This window comes from Nuphar pumila, chromosome 13, assembly GCF_984573655.1.
Source record: "Nuphar pumila chromosome 13, dmNupPumi1.hap1.1, whole genome shotgun sequence".
In the NCBI taxonomy this organism is placed as follows: domain Eukaryota; kingdom Viridiplantae; phylum Streptophyta; class Magnoliopsida; order Nymphaeales; family Nymphaeaceae; genus Nuphar; species Nuphar pumila.
This window is the reverse complement of record NC_143261.1, coordinates 317,873-338,761: the sequence shown is the minus strand read 5'-3', so window position 1 is coordinate 338,761 and position 20,889 is coordinate 317,873. Positions and strand designations below refer to the sequence as shown.

General features: G+C 38.5%; 1 protein-coding gene across 2 annotated transcripts in view; it reads left to right on the top strand.

Moving 5' to 3' along the window:
• The window catches only part of LOC149817426 (guanine nucleotide exchange factor SPIKE 1-like), a 224,570-nt gene that overhangs the window by 151,186 nt on the left and 52,495 nt on the right, over positions 1-20,889 (top strand). For both annotated transcript variants that reach the window (XM_089985904.1, XM_089985903.1), the window contains exons 19-21: positions 4,717-4,843; positions 5,945-6,138; positions 17,097-17,227. In XM_089985904.1, coding sequence (XP_089842030.1) covers positions 4,717-4,843; positions 5,945-6,138; positions 17,097-17,227 — 452 coding nt within the window. The remainder of the gene's footprint in view (positions 1-4,716; positions 4,844-5,944; positions 6,139-17,096; positions 17,228-20,889) is intronic.

The window sequence follows — 20,889 nt, the reverse complement described above, 5'->3', positions numbered from 1 at the left end:
CACTCGAGCATCTTGCCTGTGAAGGCACATAATTATCATTATGAGAATTACATGCATCAGTGCGCGTTCGAGGCAACTACACATCTCATCCTACTTACCGCAGTACGCAACATACCTGTTCAAAAGTATAACCACGATGAGAGGGGTAAGGATCTCTCGCAGGAAACTGCTTTACATAAGTCCACAGTGAACTCATTCGAGTTCCAACTTATCATGCTCGGGTCCTTTAGACAGTCACGAGCATCTTGCCTATGAGGCGAATATTAATATTACAAGATTTCCTTAAAGTATTAATACACTTTCAAGGTTACTACAAACCTCTCATCCTGCTCTTCGTAGTCCAAACATATCGTACATGATTAAGAGTACGACTACAAGAGGAGGAGCATGGATTTCTCAAAATAAATCCATCAACAATAATCTCGCGAAAGAAGAGAGTGCGCCAACTATCTTAGTTTGACCAGAAAGCCTAGAAACTAGGTCTCACATTAGAGATGATGTAGCGCCGATCTAGCGATAGCGCAGGTTCCTCAATAGAACTCTCACCCAACTCATGCACATGCTCCTAAACAAGGTTATTCTAATCGTATCGGATACGCGAACTGAAGTTGTAACACACTTCTCCCACATACATTGATTTGGGAGATTCAACCTCTACCTCGCAAAAAGGCTTTTGAAGTATGCCTTACAAAACTATACGTTTCGAAAATAGGTTGGTGCCTAAAAGTCATCTTTTTTGAAGAACTAAGTGCATATGTGTGCATTGTGTCTTTTAAGACAAATGAACAAATTGAAATACGCTCGAAGCTGCACTCAGGGAGTGCAAGTTGACAAGGGGCAAACCCGTGCACATTATAGTGTAATGGCAAAACGAGGAGCAAGACTCGATGTGCGAAGCTGCATCTTGAGCGTAAAACGCACAAGTCACACACGAGGTATGAAATCATACCTCGACCATCGAAACACACAAGCATACAAATACGTAAGCAACTCACGAGGTACGAAATCATACCCTAACTAAGCAAGTACAAAAGGTGGCTCATGAGGCACAAAGTCGTATCTCGATTAAACGATAAGCGTAATCAAGTAAAGGAGCACACGACAGAGATAAGATCACAAGAGTAAAGCATATGTGCAAAGTACGGCAGCAATGTAAGGACAAAACAACATATGCAAAAAGTGAGTGCGAAAGCAAGCCTGGGTACGTAAAGCATAACAACAACATGAAAGTAACGTATGAAAAGCACAAGCAAGAAGTAAAGCCATGGCGCATAAAGCGCGGGGCAATCATAATATGAAAAGCCAGAAAAGAAACGAACAAGAACATAACGAAGGACCAGGATTGTGTCCTGGAGTTAAAAAGGCATACACATACAAGTAAATGCTATTGCGCCAAGCGTGAGGCAACAAAAAACAAAAGAACAGAAAGAAAAGTGCGATAACGTAAAGAAGGATCAGGATTGCGAAACCGCATCCTGAAAGTAAATCAGGAACAAAAAAGACTAATTAAAAAGCCTGGGCACATATAGCGCGGCGACAAACATGATAGTAAAATACAGAAAGTAACGAGGACAAGGATCGCGAAATTGCGTCCTTGAATTAAAACATAAAATGTAAAGACAAGAATTAAAGCCTGGGCACATATAGCGTAGCGGCAACAGAAAAAGGAAAGTGCAAGAAAAGTAAAGAGGGACTAAGTTCGCGAAACTGCGTACTGGAGTTAAAAGACATACGTATATATTTGATACGTATACATATATCATTGTCCTCTTTCATTTTTAGTTATCTTTCCTTATTTTAGCATTTATCCGTTCATTGTCCTTTTACGCAAAAATCCCCTACCTTGAAGGGTTGCGGGTCCAGCATACGCCTGCACCGTAGGTAAGCATGGGCTCAAGCCACGGAGGGCGAGCAGGATCCACCGTTTAACCTGGGATGCTAAAAAGGTTAGTATGCAAACCAAAAGCCAAAAGCCAAAAGCGGGTCCGGTAGCACCTGCAGTAGTACTGGGCCACAAGGGTAGGCACCCTGCAGAAAGGCAACAGAGGTAGCCTGGCCTGCAGGCTGCAAAGGCAGGAACTCTGCACCCTGCCGACAAGGGTGCTAGAGGCAGGGACCTCACCCCTGCCTGGCAAAAAGCAGCAGAGGCAGGGAGCAGGGGCTCCTTGCCTGCCAGGACAAAGAAGGCAGGGGAGGTGGAGTCTCCTGCCGGCAAAAGAAGAGGAACAGGGGGAGCAGAGCCCCCTGTCGACAAGACAAACAACAGGGGGAGCGGAGTCCCCTGATGGCATAACAAGAGGGACAGGGGGAGTGAAGCCCCCTGTCGACAAGACAAATGGCAGGGGCAGTGGAGCCCCCTGCCGGCAAAACAAGAGGGACAGGGGAGCAGAGCCCCCTGCTGGCAAAACAAGAGGGATAGGGGGAGCGAAGCCCCCTGTCGACAAGACAAACGGCAGGGGGTGTGAAGCCCCGTGTCGGCAAAACAAGAGGGACAGGGGGAGCAGATCCCCCTGTCGACAAGGCTAACGGTAGGGGCCTCCTGCCGACAAGACAAGAAGGACAGGGGTAATGGAGCCCCCTGTCGACAAAGCAAACAACAAGGGGGCTGAGCACCCCCCCCCCCCCCCCCCCTTGCCAACAAAACAAGAGGGACAGGGGGAGCAGAGCCCCTTGCCGACAAGACAAGAAGGACAGGGGTAACAAAGCCCCCTGTCGACAAAGCAAACAGCAAGGGGTTGAGCCCCCCTTGCCGGCAAGACAAGAGGGACAGGGGGAGTGGAGCCCCCTGTCGACACCACGAACGGCAGGGGGCTCCGCCCCCTGCCGGCAAGGAAAGAGGGACAGGGGGAGCGGAGCCCCCTGTCGACACAACAAGCAACAGTGGGGGGGTTACCTGAGGAGAAGAATGGCGGCGAAGGGAGACTCTTGGAGAGCGAGGGAGAAGGTGGCGACGGTCACCAGCAGTCGGAGGGGGTGGTGTGGCTGGCGGCTTCAGTCGCCGACAATTGCTCACAGACCAGGCGACTACGGGAAACAGTGAGGAAAAAGGAGAGGCAAGGTCAAAAACTCCGGCGTCGGGGGCTCTAGCGCAGCCGGCGACTGGACGGAAGGTAACAGGGAAGTCGACGACATGACGGCGGCTCTGGTCGCCGGTGGCCGCAGAGGAAGGGGTGATGACCGGCGGCGGGTGGTCGTCGGCGACAGCGGTCGCGGGGGACGAGAGGAGACGGGAGAGACGAAGAGGAGAGAGAAGGGGCGAGGGCTTTTGCCCCTCGCCCGAGGCGCCTGTGTCTTTTTAAAGACACAGGCTTCACACATGCTTCTCAATCGTTCGAGAAGTTGGGTCCAGGGTCGGGCTAGGATCCGGGTCCAGCTCGGATCTGACGCGGCGGGCAGATCGCAACACGTGTCCGATACAGTTTTTTTTTTCAGACTTTACAACAGATGTGTTCAATGGATCATGTTTTGGTTAGAATAAGGGAAGGGTAAAGTTGTCATTTCTGATGGTGACGTCCTGCGGTGGGTTTGATTGTAATATTTGGTATCTTATGTATTCTTTTATGTAACATCCTATATAGTACAGAGTTGTAATTAGTTTTGTTTTATTGTACTCTTCTATAACCAACCCAATTAGGGCAAACATATATAATGAAAGCATTGAGGTGTTGCCCTACACCAAGAATCAGAATCTTGAGGGCTAACCAGCATGCCTCTCTCTCTCTCTCTCTCTCTCTCTCTCTCTCTCTCTCTCTCTCTCGCTTGCTCTCCTCCTCTCAATTGTTGGGACAAATTTGGGACCATGTTAATAGTTTTTTTGATAAGAAATATGATTTTTTAATCCTTGAATATTTGTGAATATTTTAAACCGCTGATTTTCAAACCTTATAAAAACCTACCCTTGTGTTGGAATTGGATGATCCAAGAGTTAATTTCTATAAAATCAAACATATATAACACACAGTCAGATTTGAGAAAAAATAAAAAATACACCCAAATGCCTTGTATGATAGCTGTAGGCACAGATCAGTGTAGGCAGCTACACATTACACACACACATGTATGTATATATATATATATATATAGAGAGAGAGAGAGAGAGAGAGAGAGAGAGGTGGCCATGTATCTAGTTTTTCAAAGCTTGTTGTATCTAACACTAACAGTAGTACCAGTGTCCACCTTGAAAATTGGCTGCCTACTCTTAATAACATGCTTACTTAGAACCAAACTGTGGCCTCTCGAGGGTGATGGGAATATGCTGGCCTTGACTCCTGTACTTAAAATACTTTTTTGGCAAATATATTCGGAGTCTATGAGACAAAGCGTTGATCCTGACTGTCCTGGACTTCTTTAGCAATTAGCATTAGGGTCCATTTGGGGTTCTTTGTGGAATGGCTGTGAGATGATTCTCTATAGTATTATTGATTGATAATTCCAGAAAGCTGTGACAAACACTGTCCATTAAGGCGTTAACCAACTTGGTTACTAGATTTCTTGTTGATATAATGTTTCTGAATCATGGACATCTTTTGCTTGTCAAATGTATGCAATGATGAATGTGTTACCAAGTATCATTTTTACATGTACTAAGGGAAGCTCCAGGTTCATTAGTTTCTCCATATAATGCTATGAATGACATTTTGTCATAATTGGATGAGATTTGGATCCTGTCCCACCTTCCTTGGCACAAAGCAAGGTGACATTGTACTACTTTTTCAGGCTAAAGGTTATCGGGTTGGACCTGTATACGATGATGTTTTGGCAATGGCATGGTTCTTTTTGGAGCTCGTTGTAAAGTCAATGGCGTTAGAGCAATCTCGACTTTTCTACAACAGTATTCCATCAGGTGTTCTACTTTTGTTCTTATAAACACCCATCCACACACACACACACCCAAATAATAAAATTAAAAATGAAAGATGCAGCTGCATGTTCTAGAGTTTGTGTGATTTCCCTTTGTTAACATTTATGATGTTGGAAAATAATCTTGCTTGGGTCATGTTGGCGACACACAGGGAGACTTTGCAAGATGACATGGTAGAATCTGATTTGTGAGTTTTATTGTTGGTCATTAATATCGCTTGGAATGGGAAACCTAGGCTAGCTAGCATGGCATCTTCCTGATTGTAACTGCTGGCCTTGAATGAGTTAGCATCATCTCTCATTTTGGCAGAGGCTATCAACTGGATGAACAGTGCTTGAGGAAGCACACTATTATAAAGATGATAGTAATGGCTTCTTTTGAGTGGTTGGCAATGTAGCTATATGTAATGTCAAGTGACAGTCTTCTAAATCAGTGCCAAAAGATTTTGTGCTGGCAATAGGATCGTCAAGTAATTCTCAAAATTCCAAGATACTGCTTTAAGCTCTAGAGGTTTATGCCTACCTGAAAGGTAGAGAGGTAGTTGATTCTGTCATTTGCATGCTCTGCTCAAACAGTAGTTGCAAGCAAGTAGACACATAGCCGTGGGATGAACAGTGATTGAGGAAACACACTATAAAATATGGTAGTAGTGGCTTCTTTTGACTAGTTGACAATGCAGCCGTATATGATGTCAAGTGACAATCTTGATGATCAGTGCCAAAAAAATTGTGCTGTCTATATGATTGTCAATTAATTCTCGAAATTCAAGATGTTGCTTTAAGCTCTATAGGCCTTTGCCTACCTAAAGGGAAGAAAAACTAGAGTTGGAACTTGGAACAGTAGTTGCAAGCATCTAGGCATATAACTGTGGGATGTGGAATCTGCTTAAGGCATGTTATTCTATTTTCTGACAGGAAACATTACATTGTTTAGCTTGTGGACAAGTGGTAGGTGTCCTTGAGAGAGTTGATTTCATCTACATTGTGACTTTGCAAGTTCTTTTCTGCCATGTATAGGTTTTAGCATCTAGGAAATAACTAGTGAATCTCTGGTATGACAGTCTTTTTTTTCTTTTGGCTTTAGGTGATGATATTCCACCATTGCAATTGAAAGATGGCGTATTCAGATGCATTATGCAGTTGTATGATTGTCTTCTTACGGAAGTTCATGAGCGCAGCAAGAAGGGTCTGAGCTTAGCAAAACGTTTGAATAGCAGTTTGGCATTCTTCTGTTACGACCTTTTGTCTATAATAGAGCCTTGCCATGTTTTTGAACTGGTAAGAATACTCTTGCTGCTTCATTATTTTGAGATATAGAATGAATGCTGTGTTATTCGAGCATTCGTGGGAAATGTTTCTGTATGATTGCAAACAAAATGATTGTGACAATATTGAAAGTTCCATGCTTTCAGTTGAACTTCAGTTATGTTCTTTTTTTAGTTTTAGGCAGGAAAATGTTAGGGAAGAAATGGGAAAGAGCATTAGGACACAATACTCTTTTCCACTGTTCACATTAATCTTATATTATCGGCTACAAAAAGGAGAGAGCTAGCATGTCTGCAACACCCAGTTAACCTATTCACAGATGGTCAACCAGTAAGTGGATGAAAATGAATCTTCACCCTTTAACATTTCCCATCCATGTTTGAAAAGCAGAGGCATGGCAAGGCACTTTAATCCACCTATGAAGCGATGTGTAAGGTATAAGCTTCACAAATAAATATTAAAAAACTTAGCAAAAGTTAAAAGCACTTCAGAAAAAAATAGAAATAAATGCATTGTTTATGCTATACAGAGTCAACAAACTAAAGTCATTAGGCATAATAATTGGTGTGCTTGTCCAAATTGATAGTATCACAAACTTCACAAGTTCAAATTGACTAGAGTTATATACTCAACATCAATTATGGTAACAAAAATGAAAAACCAAAAACCCAGATGACAATTGCCCATGGTCCTATGTCATAAACTAGGCTATATTAGGTTCATCCTTTGTCTCATCATCATCAATTTCCAATCCATCAATATCGTCATTGGAGTCCTTCGTATAAACTGGTTCTCCTGCATCTTCATTTCTGTCTTTTCATCATCTGCACTTTCCTCCTTAATTGGTGTGCTTTTCATCATATAAACTGGTTCTCCTGTAAATGGTTTGGATTTTGGTCAGATATGGCTGATACCATATCTGAATAATCAGACATTGGAGAATCGGAGTTGGAGTCAGATTCACATTTGGATGGGGAAAGACTCATACAATATCCGCATAATCAGATATGGATATCTGTCATATTCGGTACAAAAATTCAAAACCATATCTGAGTCTGATTATAATCAGATATGGTTTTAGCTTGCTGAATCTGACAACTCCTTCAATGGTAAATCCCCACACTTGAGAGCTATCTCAAATTCACAGATTTAGGAAGAGCCTAATTAAAGGCCACTCCCAAAATCATGAAAAGAGCTCTTTTACTCCCAGAAAATTGGCACCAAGAGAGTGAGAGAGAGCGCAAAATGAGAAAAATGAGAGTGAAGAGAGGGAGAGTGAGGCTATTTATAGACTACTTGGGGGGAGGAGGGAATCTTCTAGGGTTTTCTAGAAGATCCCTTCCAAGGGTGTCGACCCAAGGGGGTGGGATAGTGAGGGTAGTGGAGGGAATATTCCATATTCCCCCACTACCATGTCTCCCGCCTCTTGATTCCTTTTCTAGAAAGTTCTCCCACTTGGACCTATTTTAAGTGGTCCAAGTCCAAGTGAGTCCAAAATGAGATCCAACTCCAATGAATCCAAACCCACATGGGTCCAACAAATTCCAATTTGGGCAAATTTTAAACCCAATTTAAATTATACAAATTGCTAATTAATTTCTAATTATATTTAAATTACTGTCCTAATTAATTGCATAATTAAAGATACTTGTGATCATCGCAAAATTTTTCCTCTCTTGATATTTTTCTCTCTTCCTTTTCTAACCTCTATTTTCTCCTTTTTGAAGGGAGAAAATAAAAGACAGAAAAGGAAGAGAGAAAAGAATAGAAAAAGAAAAGAAGAGTGAGAAAAAAACTCTTTTGCGGGGTCTCACTTGACCTTAATTTTGAAAATATTTGAGAAAATAACTCGCCTCCGTTTTGAAATATTTGCGGGAAAACTGGAAGACGAGATTCGCTCGTCGGTACCAGGTTCGATTGTTCCTGACGCCTTTACTAGGGGTAATCGAACCAAGGGTCGAATTCATGCCTTTTGCTTTGCCTTAATATTATCTAATAATTTATCCTAAGTCTAAATACACAAAGAATCATGTTTGTGCAATGCAAAGATGTATGCTCCCTTTTGAAAATGTTTTGAAATTTCCCAAGTGTTTCTGAGATGAATATGATAATGGAGTGAAAAAATGATTTCTAACTTAGAACTTTTAAAGTTCTAAGTTTTTGGAATAATCAGAGTTTGGGAAAATAAATCTGAACTTCAAAAGAATGGTTTTGAGATAAAAGGAGAAGAAAGGAAAATTCAAAGTCATTAATGGGCTTTGAATTAGGATTTTGAATCAGGATGAATATTTGGAATGAAATTGAATTCTAACTTTGAAGTTTGAAATCAAAAGGAGATTTGGGAAATCTAAATAGAATTGAGAAATGGGGTTGATTTGAAAGTTGGAATTCAAGATGGAATTTGAATCCAAAGTCTAGATTTTAAATTAAGATCAAAATTGAATTCTGGATTTAGAACCCGAAGATGAGAATTGGATTTAAGAATTGGAATTGAGAGTAGGAGTTGATTTTGAAATCTGGAATTCAAAATGGAATTTGAATCCAAAGTCTGGATCTTGAGATGGAATTGGATCTGAAGTCTGAGGTCTGAAATCCAAAGTCGAATTGGGTTCCTCAAATGGATTTGGATCTGAAGTCTGAGATCCAAAGTAGAATTGGGTTCTGGATCCTAAATTGGATTTTGGATCTGAATCTAAGATCCAAGATGGAGTTGGATTCTGGATCCTAGAATGGATTTTGGTTCTGAAGTCTGAGATCCAAGATGGAATTAGATTCTGGATCCTAAATGGAGTTTTGGATCTGTGATCCGAGATCCAAGATGGGATTGGATTCTAGATCTTAGAATGGATTTTGGATCTGAAATCTGAGATCCAAAAGTGGATATTGTACTTGGAAATCTGGATCCAAGTTGGGATTAGGATTTAACTTTGGATTTGGATTCTAAAAAGTCCAAATAGGACCTTTAAAGATGGATCTGGGTTTTGAAAAACCCAGATTGGATTTAAAACTTTAGGAGGATTTAGATTTTGAGATTCAGAATCAATCTCAAACTTTGTTTTTGAGTTTTGAGATCAGAAGATGAATCAAAAACTTCAAAATTAAATTTGAACTTTGAATTTGAATTTTGAATTGAATTGGAAATTTGAAGTTTGAATACAAAATGAGTCAAGTTGATTTAAACTTTGAATTTCGATTTCAAAGTCAAAATTTGGATTTTGAAAATGAGATAGAATTGATAAAATAGAAATTAAAGAAGAGATATTCACAATCACTTGGAAAAAAGGAATTTTTGAAAATATGATGCAATTCTATCCTAAATGATGAATGAAAATACCAAAACAACAACAACAACAACTACGCCTTCATCCCAAAACAATTGGGGTCAGCGATATGAACCAAAAAAGAAATTCATTTTGGGTCTTCCACATGAATCCTTTTCCTCCAATCATTTCTATCCAACGCCATGTCCTCGGTGAGGTTCAAAGCATTCATATCCTTTCCTATCATCTCCATCCAAGTCTTCCTAGGCCTACCCCGACCTCTTTTAACTAATAAATTTTCCCATTTCTCCAACCTTCTAACTGGAGCATCATTAGGCCTTCGCCGAATATGTCCAAACCACCGTAAACGATTCTCTCGCATCTTATTTTCAATGGGTGCAACACCTACCTTCTTACGTATCTCTTCGTTCCGAATCTTATCTTTTATTGTATTTCCACACATCCATCTAAGCATCCGCATCTCAGCTACACTCATTTTTTGAATATGATGTCTCTTGGCAGCCCAACATTCCGTACCATATAGTAAAGCGGGTCTAATAGTCGTCCTATAAAACTTTCCCTTCAACCGCAATGGCATTCTACGATCGCACAGCACTCCAGTAGCACTTTTCCATTTCATCCACCCAACCTTTATCCTATGATTTACATCTCCATCAATTTCTCCATACTTTTGAATGATGGATCCCAAATATTTGAAATAATCATTCACCGGTATATCTTGCTCACCAAGCTTCACTACACTCCCATCACTACTTCGTTGCTTACTAAACCGACATTCCATATATTCAGTCTTACTCTTACTCAACTTAAAACCTCTAGCTTCCAATGTCTGTTTCCATAATTCTAACTTAGCATTAACCCCAGCTCTAGACTCATCAATCAAAACAATATCATCAGCAAACAACATACACCACGGTACATTTTCTTGAATTGATCTCGTAATCTCATCCATCACTATCGCAAATAGGAAAGGGCTTAAAGCAGATCCTTGATGTAACCCAACCGTTATCGGAAAATTGGTTGTCACCCCTCCACAAGTGCGGACATTGGTTACTACTCCTTCATACATATCTTTAATTATACTAATGTACTTTAGAGAAACACCTTTCTTCATCATTGTCCACCAGAGAACGTCCCTAGGTACTCTATCGTATGCCTTCTCTAAATCAATAAAAACCATATGCAAATCTTTGTTCCTCTCTCTATATCTTTCAATAAGTTGTCTAAGAAGATGTATAGCTTCCATAGTTGATCTTCCAGGCATAAAACCAAATTGATTCTCCGATATCATGACAACCTTCCTCAACCTAGACTCAATCACCCTCTCCCAAAGTTTCATAGTATGACTCATGAGTTTTATACCACGATAGTTTGTGCAATCTTGTATATCACCCTTATTCTTATATAAAGGCACCAAAGTACTCTTCCTCCACTCATTAGGCATCTTATTTGTTCGCCAAATCAAGTTAAAGAGATTTGTCAACCATTCTAAACCTTTCTGTCCCAAGCATTTCCAAGCCTCGATAGGTATACCATCTGGGCCAACTGCCCTTCTTGATTTCATTTTCTTCAAAGCCTCTGCAATTTCTTTCTTTTGAATCTTGCGCATGAAGTCACGATTTATCTCATAAAAAGGAATGGAGAAGTCTCCAAGATCTTGAGCATGACTATCATTAAATAGCTTATCAAAATAATCTTTCCATCTCTCCTTAATCTCCTCATCTTTGACTAAAACCCTTTGCGTTTCATCTTTGATACATCTAACCATACCCAAATCCTTCGATTTCCTATCTCTCATCTTTGCAAGCCTATAAATATCCTTCTCGCCTTCTTTGGTATCCAACTTGTCATAAACCTCCTTATATACCTTAGCCCTCGCGTTTCGAACAACTTTTTTAGCTTCCTTCTTTGCTATCATATACTTCTCCAAATTCTCATTATCACGACTCTTACTTAGATTTCTATAACACTCTCTTTTAACCTTAATAGCTAATTTGACATCCTCGTTCCACCATGATGTATCCTTACCTAGTGGTGCACCGCCTTTAGACTCACCCAATACCTCCTTAGCTACTTTTCTCATACCACCCGCTATCTTATTCCACATTGATTCTGAATCCTCCTCGAGACACCAATCAACTTCCTTAACTACCTGCTCTACAAACATTCCTTGTTTAGCTCCTTTCAGTGCCCACCACTTAATTCTAGGATCTATCCTATGTCTATCCCTTTTGCGGCATTGTCTAATTCTAAGATCTAAAATTAAGACTCTATGTTGTGTAGCTACACTTTCTCCTGGTATAACCTTACAATCGATGCAACAACCCCTATCTCTCTTTCTAAGTAGGAAAAAATCTATCTGACTCGTATTAACCCCACTTTTAAATGTTACTAGGTGAGACTCCCTCTTCCTAAACCAAGTGTTTGCTAAGATCATATCATAGGACAAACAAAAATCTAAAATCCTTTCTCCACTTTCATTTCTTTCTCCTATACCATAGCCTCCATGGATATTCTCAAATCCATCCCTACTAATGCCTACATGTCCATTAAGGTCACCGCCGATGAAAAGCTTTTCTCCATAGGATGTCTCTTGTACTACTCCATCTAAATCTTCCCAAAATTGATGCTTAATGGAATCATCTAAACCTACTTGAGGTGCATAAACACTAATAATATTAATAATATCCGTACCTAATACTAATTTAATAAGTAAAATTCTATCACCCTTCCTACGGACCTCAACTACATTATCTATAAACTGACGACTCATAACAATCCCTACTCCATTCCTATTCCTATTTATTCCTGTATACCAAATCTTATATCCCCAAGGTTCTATCACTTTAGCTTTCTCACCTACCCATTTGGTCTCTTGAAGACATAAAATATCAATCTTTCTCCTACACATAACATCTACTAACTCTACCAACTTACCAGTTAAAGACCCTATGTTCCAAGTGGCTAACCTAATTTTATGGTCTTGGACTAACTTTTTTACCCCCACCCGTCCAACAAAGTGAGGGAACCCTTGCCTATTTGACACCACACCCGGGCGCCGGTGTGACGCGTCGCTTCTGGGCGACGACCTAGCAACCCTTGCACATTTATCACTGCCTCCGGGCCTAGAGAGTACAGCGCGTCGCTTAGTAGGGAACGCCCCAACGAAATTCTCATATTGGTTCATTTTCATAGGATATGACAAAGTTTTTATGCTGGCTGTCACAGGCCTACCGCAACCCTCCTCCTTTATCCGGGCTTGGGACCGGCAGTGTATAACTACACAGGCGGAGTTTAAATGATGAATGAAAAAGATTTGAAATTGGATTTGAGAAGCTATTTAATTCTTTAAATGAATTAAGAATGAGGTTGAAGGTATAATATATCCCTGACTATGGTCATTGAATGTATTATATAATAACCACATTTAAATTCAAGTGAAGAATAAAATACATTTTTTTGTGCTTTTATAGAATTTAAAATGAAATTAACTCTAAATATACCTTGACTATGGCTATTGGTATATATATTGAATCAATTTTAAATTAAACTCTGATAAAAGAGGAAAATATTTAAAGAAAACATGATGAATTTTGAAAATGATCCAGTGTGGATCCAGTGTTTATTTTATAAAAGATAAGAATACTAAGTCTTGTTTATATCCTGACTATGGCCATTGATGTAAATCATCAACTTAGAATTTATTTACCTCTTACGAAATGGTGCACGTGCCATTCGTGTTTCTCCATTATGAGATTTTGAGAAATAAAGGTAAAAAGCATGGAAACAAGCAATTTGTGGTTTTTGCAATGCTCATTCATTCTATCTAAAACAGGAAAGGTAAATTCTCATTAAGATCCTAACTTATTACAAGTTTTGAAAATTCAAATCTCAAGTGATGTTATTCTCCTCATATTCCTGTGTAGAGGCTTTAACTTCTGCTGGATTGATCTTCAGGATGTTGGGGGAGAGTCCTTCCTTTAGGCAGGGAGAGTGATTCTCCTTTGAGGCAAAAGCTTCTACATGGATCTGCTCCTATTCTCAAGATTGATTGTTGTATGAGTCGTTAAAGAAAAGAGGGATCCAGTAGAGAACTCGATGCTTTCCAGGAAGAAAAACGCAATGAAGTTGATGGATTGTAATGGATGCCTTTAGAAACTCAGCGACCTCTTCTTAAAGGGGAAGTAGAGGTTTCCCGCGAAGGTTTGTTGCGGATGTGGGGTAAAAAGCCGTGATGGCTGTTGAAGATCGACGGTGGTGAGGGCCCTCCTGTAATGGAGGCTTACAGAAAAAAGATACGCGGGAGAAGGCCCGTTGGAAACTTTCTTTTTTTTTTCAAAAAGGAGGTTTTCTTTTTAAGAAATTTTTGTAAAATGGTTTAAAAAGTGAGGTTTTTAGAAAAGTCAACTTAAAAAGTTTCAAAACCATTTGTTTTCTTCGTAGTTTTTCCAATTTTTTGGTTTTTGTGTTTATTTTTCATTTTTTGCACATTTTAGAATAAAATTCTAAAGTTTCACGAGAAGACAAAGATTAAAAATATATATATACATTTTGGTATTTTTGCCAAGTATTTACAAAAGGGAGTTTTTCTGAGAACTCAAGGCGATTTTTGAGAAAATTTCTTCAGAAAATGGATTTATATCCGGATTTTTAGGAAATATTCGAGGTTTTCAACCTCGAACTGAGAAATATAAGGTTGGGGATCCAACAGAGTGCCGGATGAACTGCTCGAGCCTTTCAAAACCATTTTTTTGGTATTTTTGTAATTTTAATTTGAAATTTGAACAACGAGGCTCAGATTTGGATTTAAAACACTGGGTTTGGCTCCGAAATTGAGTTTGAATGTATCAATATGGATTTTGATCCAGAAAATTTGAAGAATGACTGAAATTTAGCTTTGGTTTTCTCAGAAAATGGAACCAGAGGCAAAAAGGTTATTTTTACAAACCTTTGAAAAATTTGGGGTGTTCGCAATACTTAACAATATAGTTAGCACTAAATGTCAATTAAATCAAATGAATAATTAAATGCCTAATTAAATATAACTAATAATTATGAATTAATTAAAATTAGCAATTATATACCAGTTAACTCATAAATGCCAATTAAACCATAATTAGCAAGAAATGGTAAATTAAAAATATAATCTACACTTGATGCTAATTATAATATAATAATGGCCACATTATTCCTGAAATTCACTTTCCATTTATTTAAAAATCTTAGAAAATTTGCAGATATTACATTTATAGCAATCCTCTTCATCTTGATATCCTTTAGCTTTATATTGTATGTAACAAAAACCAGTCTGTTCATCTTTTTTTGTTCAAGTTTATTTCAATGTTTTGAATGCACATGCAATAATATAATTCAAAATTTTAATCATTAATAAATTACTTAAAATTATAAATATATCTTTTAAAAACAAAATAAATAGCAGCTAAAAAGTGTTCCAATTACACTAACATTCCAATGCATTGCATGTCAAACTTAAATTCAATTATCATAATTCTTCAATTGAGGAGTCTCATGCCCAAATAAGCTCTCCATCAATCAGCTTCATTCAAATAAAGTATGGAAAATTGAAAAAAAATGCTATGAATTGTGTTATTATGAAAAAAGCATAAAATGTTCTTAATATTAAGAACATAATTGCAAACTTATCAAGATTTTATTTTAATTTTTTATTTTTCTTGTCCCAACGATCACCTCCTCTCTTCCAAACAACCCAAGTGCTTTTCTAGATACATTGTTTTGGCTTCAGAATCACCAATGGAACCTTGCTATCCAAGACCAATTTTTTGGCACAGTCATAAAACCCATCTCTTTATTTGCATTGAAGTTATAGAATAATAAAAATTATAATGAAAATAAGGGTTTAAATAATATCCTATTGCATTCCAAGGTTGATGGAGTTGTGCATTCCATTTTTCATTAATCATGTCCCAAATGTAGTTGTCTCTTCTTTCAACGTTTTCAATAATGGAGTCTATTTTTTCCATTGCTCTATCAATCACCCCGTATTGTTCATCTGCATATACTATTCCTTATGCTATCGCTAGAGGCATCGTTTATGTGACAATGAGTAAAGGCTGAGAGAAGTTCATTTATGTTTGTGTATTTTCTCATCGTGCTTGACATTCATGCTATATATGTATCATGTGATCCTTTTTGCTTTTTCTATTGTTTTTTTAAAGCTTTTATTTTGCCAATGTCTTCAAGCATCTCTAACTTTCCGACCACATAACTTGGTGCATTGTCTGATGAATTGCACCATATTCTCTTCACCAACTTCAAGAATCTTTTTTTTTAAATAAGATCATAAAGATTGTCAGCAGTCTTCTTCATATTGCTGATATCAATAGCTTCAAAACATCGTTTTTGATGAGCTAGTCGCTATGTATTCAAAAGCACCGACTAGGCGCCTAGTCTGGCTAGTTGCCAGAAAAAGTCTAGGCGGCTGAGTTCCTAGGTGCCCCCTTGATGGGGTAACAATTTTGCTGACTAGGTGCTAACTAGGGTGCATGTGTTAATATCAATTTTCTGTGAAAGGAAAGCATTTGTTTTATTATACTGAATGTATATTTTGTGAAAGCATGTGTAATTGTGATGAAAATATCTATTCACTAAAAGACTTGGATGTTATTTTAATATTGTTGAGACTTTAGATTATGTTTAAATTATTTAGCCTTTGTTCATATTGGCAGTTGTGTGTTTTGTTTATTGAATTGTTCTTGATTTTTTAGTAGGTTATGTAATATAACAGTTTTACTGTGCTTGACGAGTAATGTCATGTTAAACTTTAATTTTATGTATGCATGTTTGCTGTTAATTTTATCACTTCATTTGTAAATTTTGTATTTTTCATTTTTTTTTAATTGGGGTGCCGACTAGTCTTTTTAGGGGTCTACCAACTAGGGACCGACTACTGCTTTTGGCTACATAGGCTAGTCACAAGAAAAAATTGAACAAATTTCTTTCCTTATTATCAGTATCAGTCATGATGCTACCACCAATCTTAAACCATGCATTTTTTAAACTCTTTCAATAATACAAAGTGTCCCTGCAGACATTTTATTCGTGCTATCAAATGCGCCCCTTAAGAGAGGGGAAGAAGAAGGGAGAGGTGATTAAAACTATCATGAACTACATTTAGGGAAGAATGTCCTATTCACATTAGTCTTATATAAGCTTACAAAAATGATAAAAATTCCCAGTTACCACTACATAAGAGCTGATGTTTATGGCACTCAGCCACCATTGACCTATGGTCAACCTTACATATACGGAAATGGACGTCCTCCCTTTTATAAGTTATCAGAATTATTGCTTGATTGCAGATGTTTCGAGGATTGTGATGGCCAATACATTTTTCATGTGATAAAATCTTAAAATGGACCAGGTCATCCTAATCATGTTGTGGATTCGAAAGAATCTTTGCAATAAAACATAGTGCATCTTTTTTCCTTCTCAAGTCTGAGATATTAATGTTTTATTTCTCTGAACTAATCGGTTGGTGATTACCTGAGTGATGCTTTTTGTCATGAGTATTCGGTGAGGATAGTTTTCTCTTTCCCTGTAAGTTCCACGTACAAGAAAAGTTGCTTCCTGGTTGGAAGGTATTACTGGATAGAAAAGTTATTCATGAGGCAGATTGTAAAAGTTTTACATGGTTGCATTCTTTTGCAGGTTGCCTTATACATGGACAAATTTACTGGTGTTTGCCAACCTGTTCTGCATGATTGCAAGCTTACATTCTTGCAGATTTTGTGCGATCATGATCTTTTTGTGGAAATGCCTGGCAGAGATCCATCAGACAGGTAATTGATATGCTTTTGAGCCCTCTCTCTCTCTCTCTCTCTCTCTCTCTCTCTCTCTCTCTCGTACAAACATGCACACAGTACAAAAATTAAAAAATAAAAGAAAAAACAAAGGAGGAGCTTGAAAATTCTAAGAAAGTGGATAAGGAAGAAGGCTAGAGGTGAGCACGTTAGAGGCAAAAAAGCAGTTCTGGGTGTTTCTAGATTTGGTCAGCCTTATATGCTGTGAATTATTTATTCTAAGTCTTGTTAAGTACAATGAAAAAACATCCTCACTCATTATAATTGATGCAGTAAGGGCACGGTGCTGTCACGATAATGGTGCCGACGCTGCTGCTTCTCGACGCAGTAGCAGCAAATGACAACCACGTAACCGGCCGGACGCTGACGCTAATGGCTTCGTGCGATGCACAGTCGTGCAATGTAAATAACGTAGAAATATGTGAAAGCAATGAAAAGAGAAGCTTGGAACAAGGAATCAAACTCAATGTATTTAAACGAAGAATCAACTAATGATGCCCACAGATTGATTCTACTAACAGGGAATAAAAAAAAATGATTGACAAAACAATAATAAAGTATTCAGACTGATAGAAGAAATCAAACACAAAATGACAAAGAAACCAGTAAAGGACGTGCGGCTAAAAAAATAACAGAGAGAGCTTTGTGATTTTCCAATCGTCTTTTCCATGCAACCCTAGGTTGGGCTATTTAAAAGTCTTCAGCTGGATCCGGGTCTCGGGTCCGGTCCCGGACCCGAGATGAACTCTGCTTGCTGTTGGATCTGGGGCGTCTCGGTTGTGCCCTCTGTTCTCGCCTGGAGTAGGTATGAAGGGACCTCTTCTCTGCACTTCAGTACATTGATCTGGATCGGATCCACCACTTGGATCCGATCACCCATCCCATGGTGCAAATCCAGTCTAATGCCTGGGTTAGGCTGTATAGGTCTGGGTCCATCCTGCTCTGCATCATTCTCCCGTGGTTGGGAAGAGGTTGGCTCTGACGACTTGTTGTCTCCACAATAAGCATTTAGATTAGACGCATTGAATATAGGCGAAAGGTGCCAATTTTCGGTCAGTTCAAGGAGGTAGGCACTCGAATCCAATCGTTTAAGAATCTTAAAAGGACCATACTTCTTAGGACTCGACTTGCCATAGGTACCCACTGAAAAACGTTCGGGATGCAAGTAAATCCACCCTAACTGACCGACTTGAAACTGGACATCACGACGACCTTGGTCTACGAAAGCTTTGTAGGCTACGTGATTCTCAATAAGTTTGGCGCGGGCTTGTCTATGTATGTCGCACACGTACTCGACAACATCAAACAAGGAAGATCAGTAAAATAGACCCGCGAGCCCGGGATACCCGGTCTCCTTGGTGGAAAGAAGAACTATCTTATGACCCTTAAAAATAAATGAGTACGTGTTCCTACGGTCATCATGGATGGTCTTTCGGTCAAACTGCCAGGGGCGTCCCAAAAGGATGTGACACACACTCGTAGGGGCCACATCACACCACACTTCATCGTGGTAATGCTCTCCCATGGAAAACCGAACTAGACAACGCAGGGTGATAGGGACCTCGTTTCCTTTCTTGAACCATGCCATCTTATAAGGTTGGGACAATTTTTTCGTTTTTAGGTTCAAGGTGGACACGACACTCTCGGACACCATATTCTCGCACGCCCCGTTATCAATGATAACATCACATGCGCGCCCCTCACAGTTGCACCGAGTTCTAAAAATATTATTCCACAATCATTTTGTCAGGGTCGACTCTCGGGATGCGGTCAAAACATGGCGGATGGTTAACAAATTTTCGATGCTGCAGTCAAACTCTACGACTTTCATCTCGTCATCTCCCTCAACAAGCGACTCACCCTCGCTGAATTCGACATCATATTTAGAGATGGCTTAGTTAGTATAAACATTAAATGGGTTGAAGCCATGAATGGAGAAATCTCTGCAATATATGAATGTGATACTTGGGAAGTTGTCTTAAGGCGCAAGGATAAAAATGTTGTGGGGTATCGATGGGTATACAAAGTTAAATATAAAGCAGATGAGAGCATCGAAAGATATAAAGCCAGGTTGGTGGCAAAAAGCTACACTCAAGAGCATGAAATGGACTTTGATGAAACTTTTAGTCCCGTTGTCAAAATAGGTACTATTCGAGTTGTGTTATCATTTGCAGCAACATACGGATGGAGTCTTATCCAAATTGATGTAAAGAATGCATTTCTTTGTGGGCATTTGCTAGAGGAAATGTATGTGGAGCATCCACCAGGGTCTCTAGAATTAGATGTCCAAAGCACGGTTCTTTGGTTAAAGAAAGCCATTTATGGTTTAAAGCAAGCATCACACACATGGTTTGAAACTTTCAGCAATGCAATTTGCTCTATGGGCTTTGTGAGAAGTCAGTGTGATTATTCACTTTTTACTCGTCATGATGGTTTGCATATCACCATTGTTCTGGTCTATGTAGATGATATTGTTATCACATGAAGTGACTCTAACGCTCCAAATTTTTTAACCTTAATTATAGTTCAAATATTGAAATTTTGATACCAATTTTTTTTTTATAAGTATAAGTAAATCAGATCTTATAATGCAGAAATTTTTTTTAAAAACGGTTAAGACTTTGGGCATGGTTACACTAAAGATAACAATCAAATCAAAATATACGGGATATACACATTTCAAACCACGTACAATATAAGACTGAAATATAAAGAGTTTTAATTTCATTTCAAATCAGAGTACGAAAACAATACTTCAGTCTCTACATGATTAAGTACTTAAAACAAAAAGATCACGAATACCAAGATCACAAGGTAAGAGTGGACCCTCGAGGATGCAGCTCGATCAGCCCTTCGCTCCAACTACTCATCATACTTTACCTGCATTACCTGTCCCCCATAAAACGGAGTCAGACTCGCTAAAGTCTGGTAAAGCAACCCAAACTCAAACTTAAAGAAAACATATCAAGCATTTAAAGGTAAAGATATATTATTCATCCATCGTCAAGTGATAGACAAGGGAACAACGTCCTATATGTCATTCATTTCAAGCATTCCAACATGAAACATTGAAAAGCATTTCATCACTTAATATTCTATTCAACCTTAACTCACGTAATAAAGCATAATCTATAAGAATTCAAGTCATACAAACCATCGCATAAATATATATATATATATATATATATATATATATATATATATATATATATATATATATATATATATATATATATATGCATCTAAGACATTAAGATCATTGCATCATTTTCGTATGCATTCATAATTCTTATAAACAATAAGTCAAATCATATTTGATCATTCTAACGTGAAACACACACACATACCTTATAAGTAATTTAGTTAGATATTCATGATACACATCAATCATGATACATAGGTGTGATATATTTACTGAGACAATCATAATGCAATCATTTGCAATGAAACTATGTAGGCGTAATGTATTATTCACCTAATAAGTCAAAACTACTCATTTGTAGGCGTGATGTGTCATTCACATATATGCTAACATAAGCGTCACAATCATAATCTCATATCAAGATCTAAAATCAATAAGGATTTGATTATCATATATGAGTTCAATATATAATCATGCTATAATATGCTATAATAGAAAA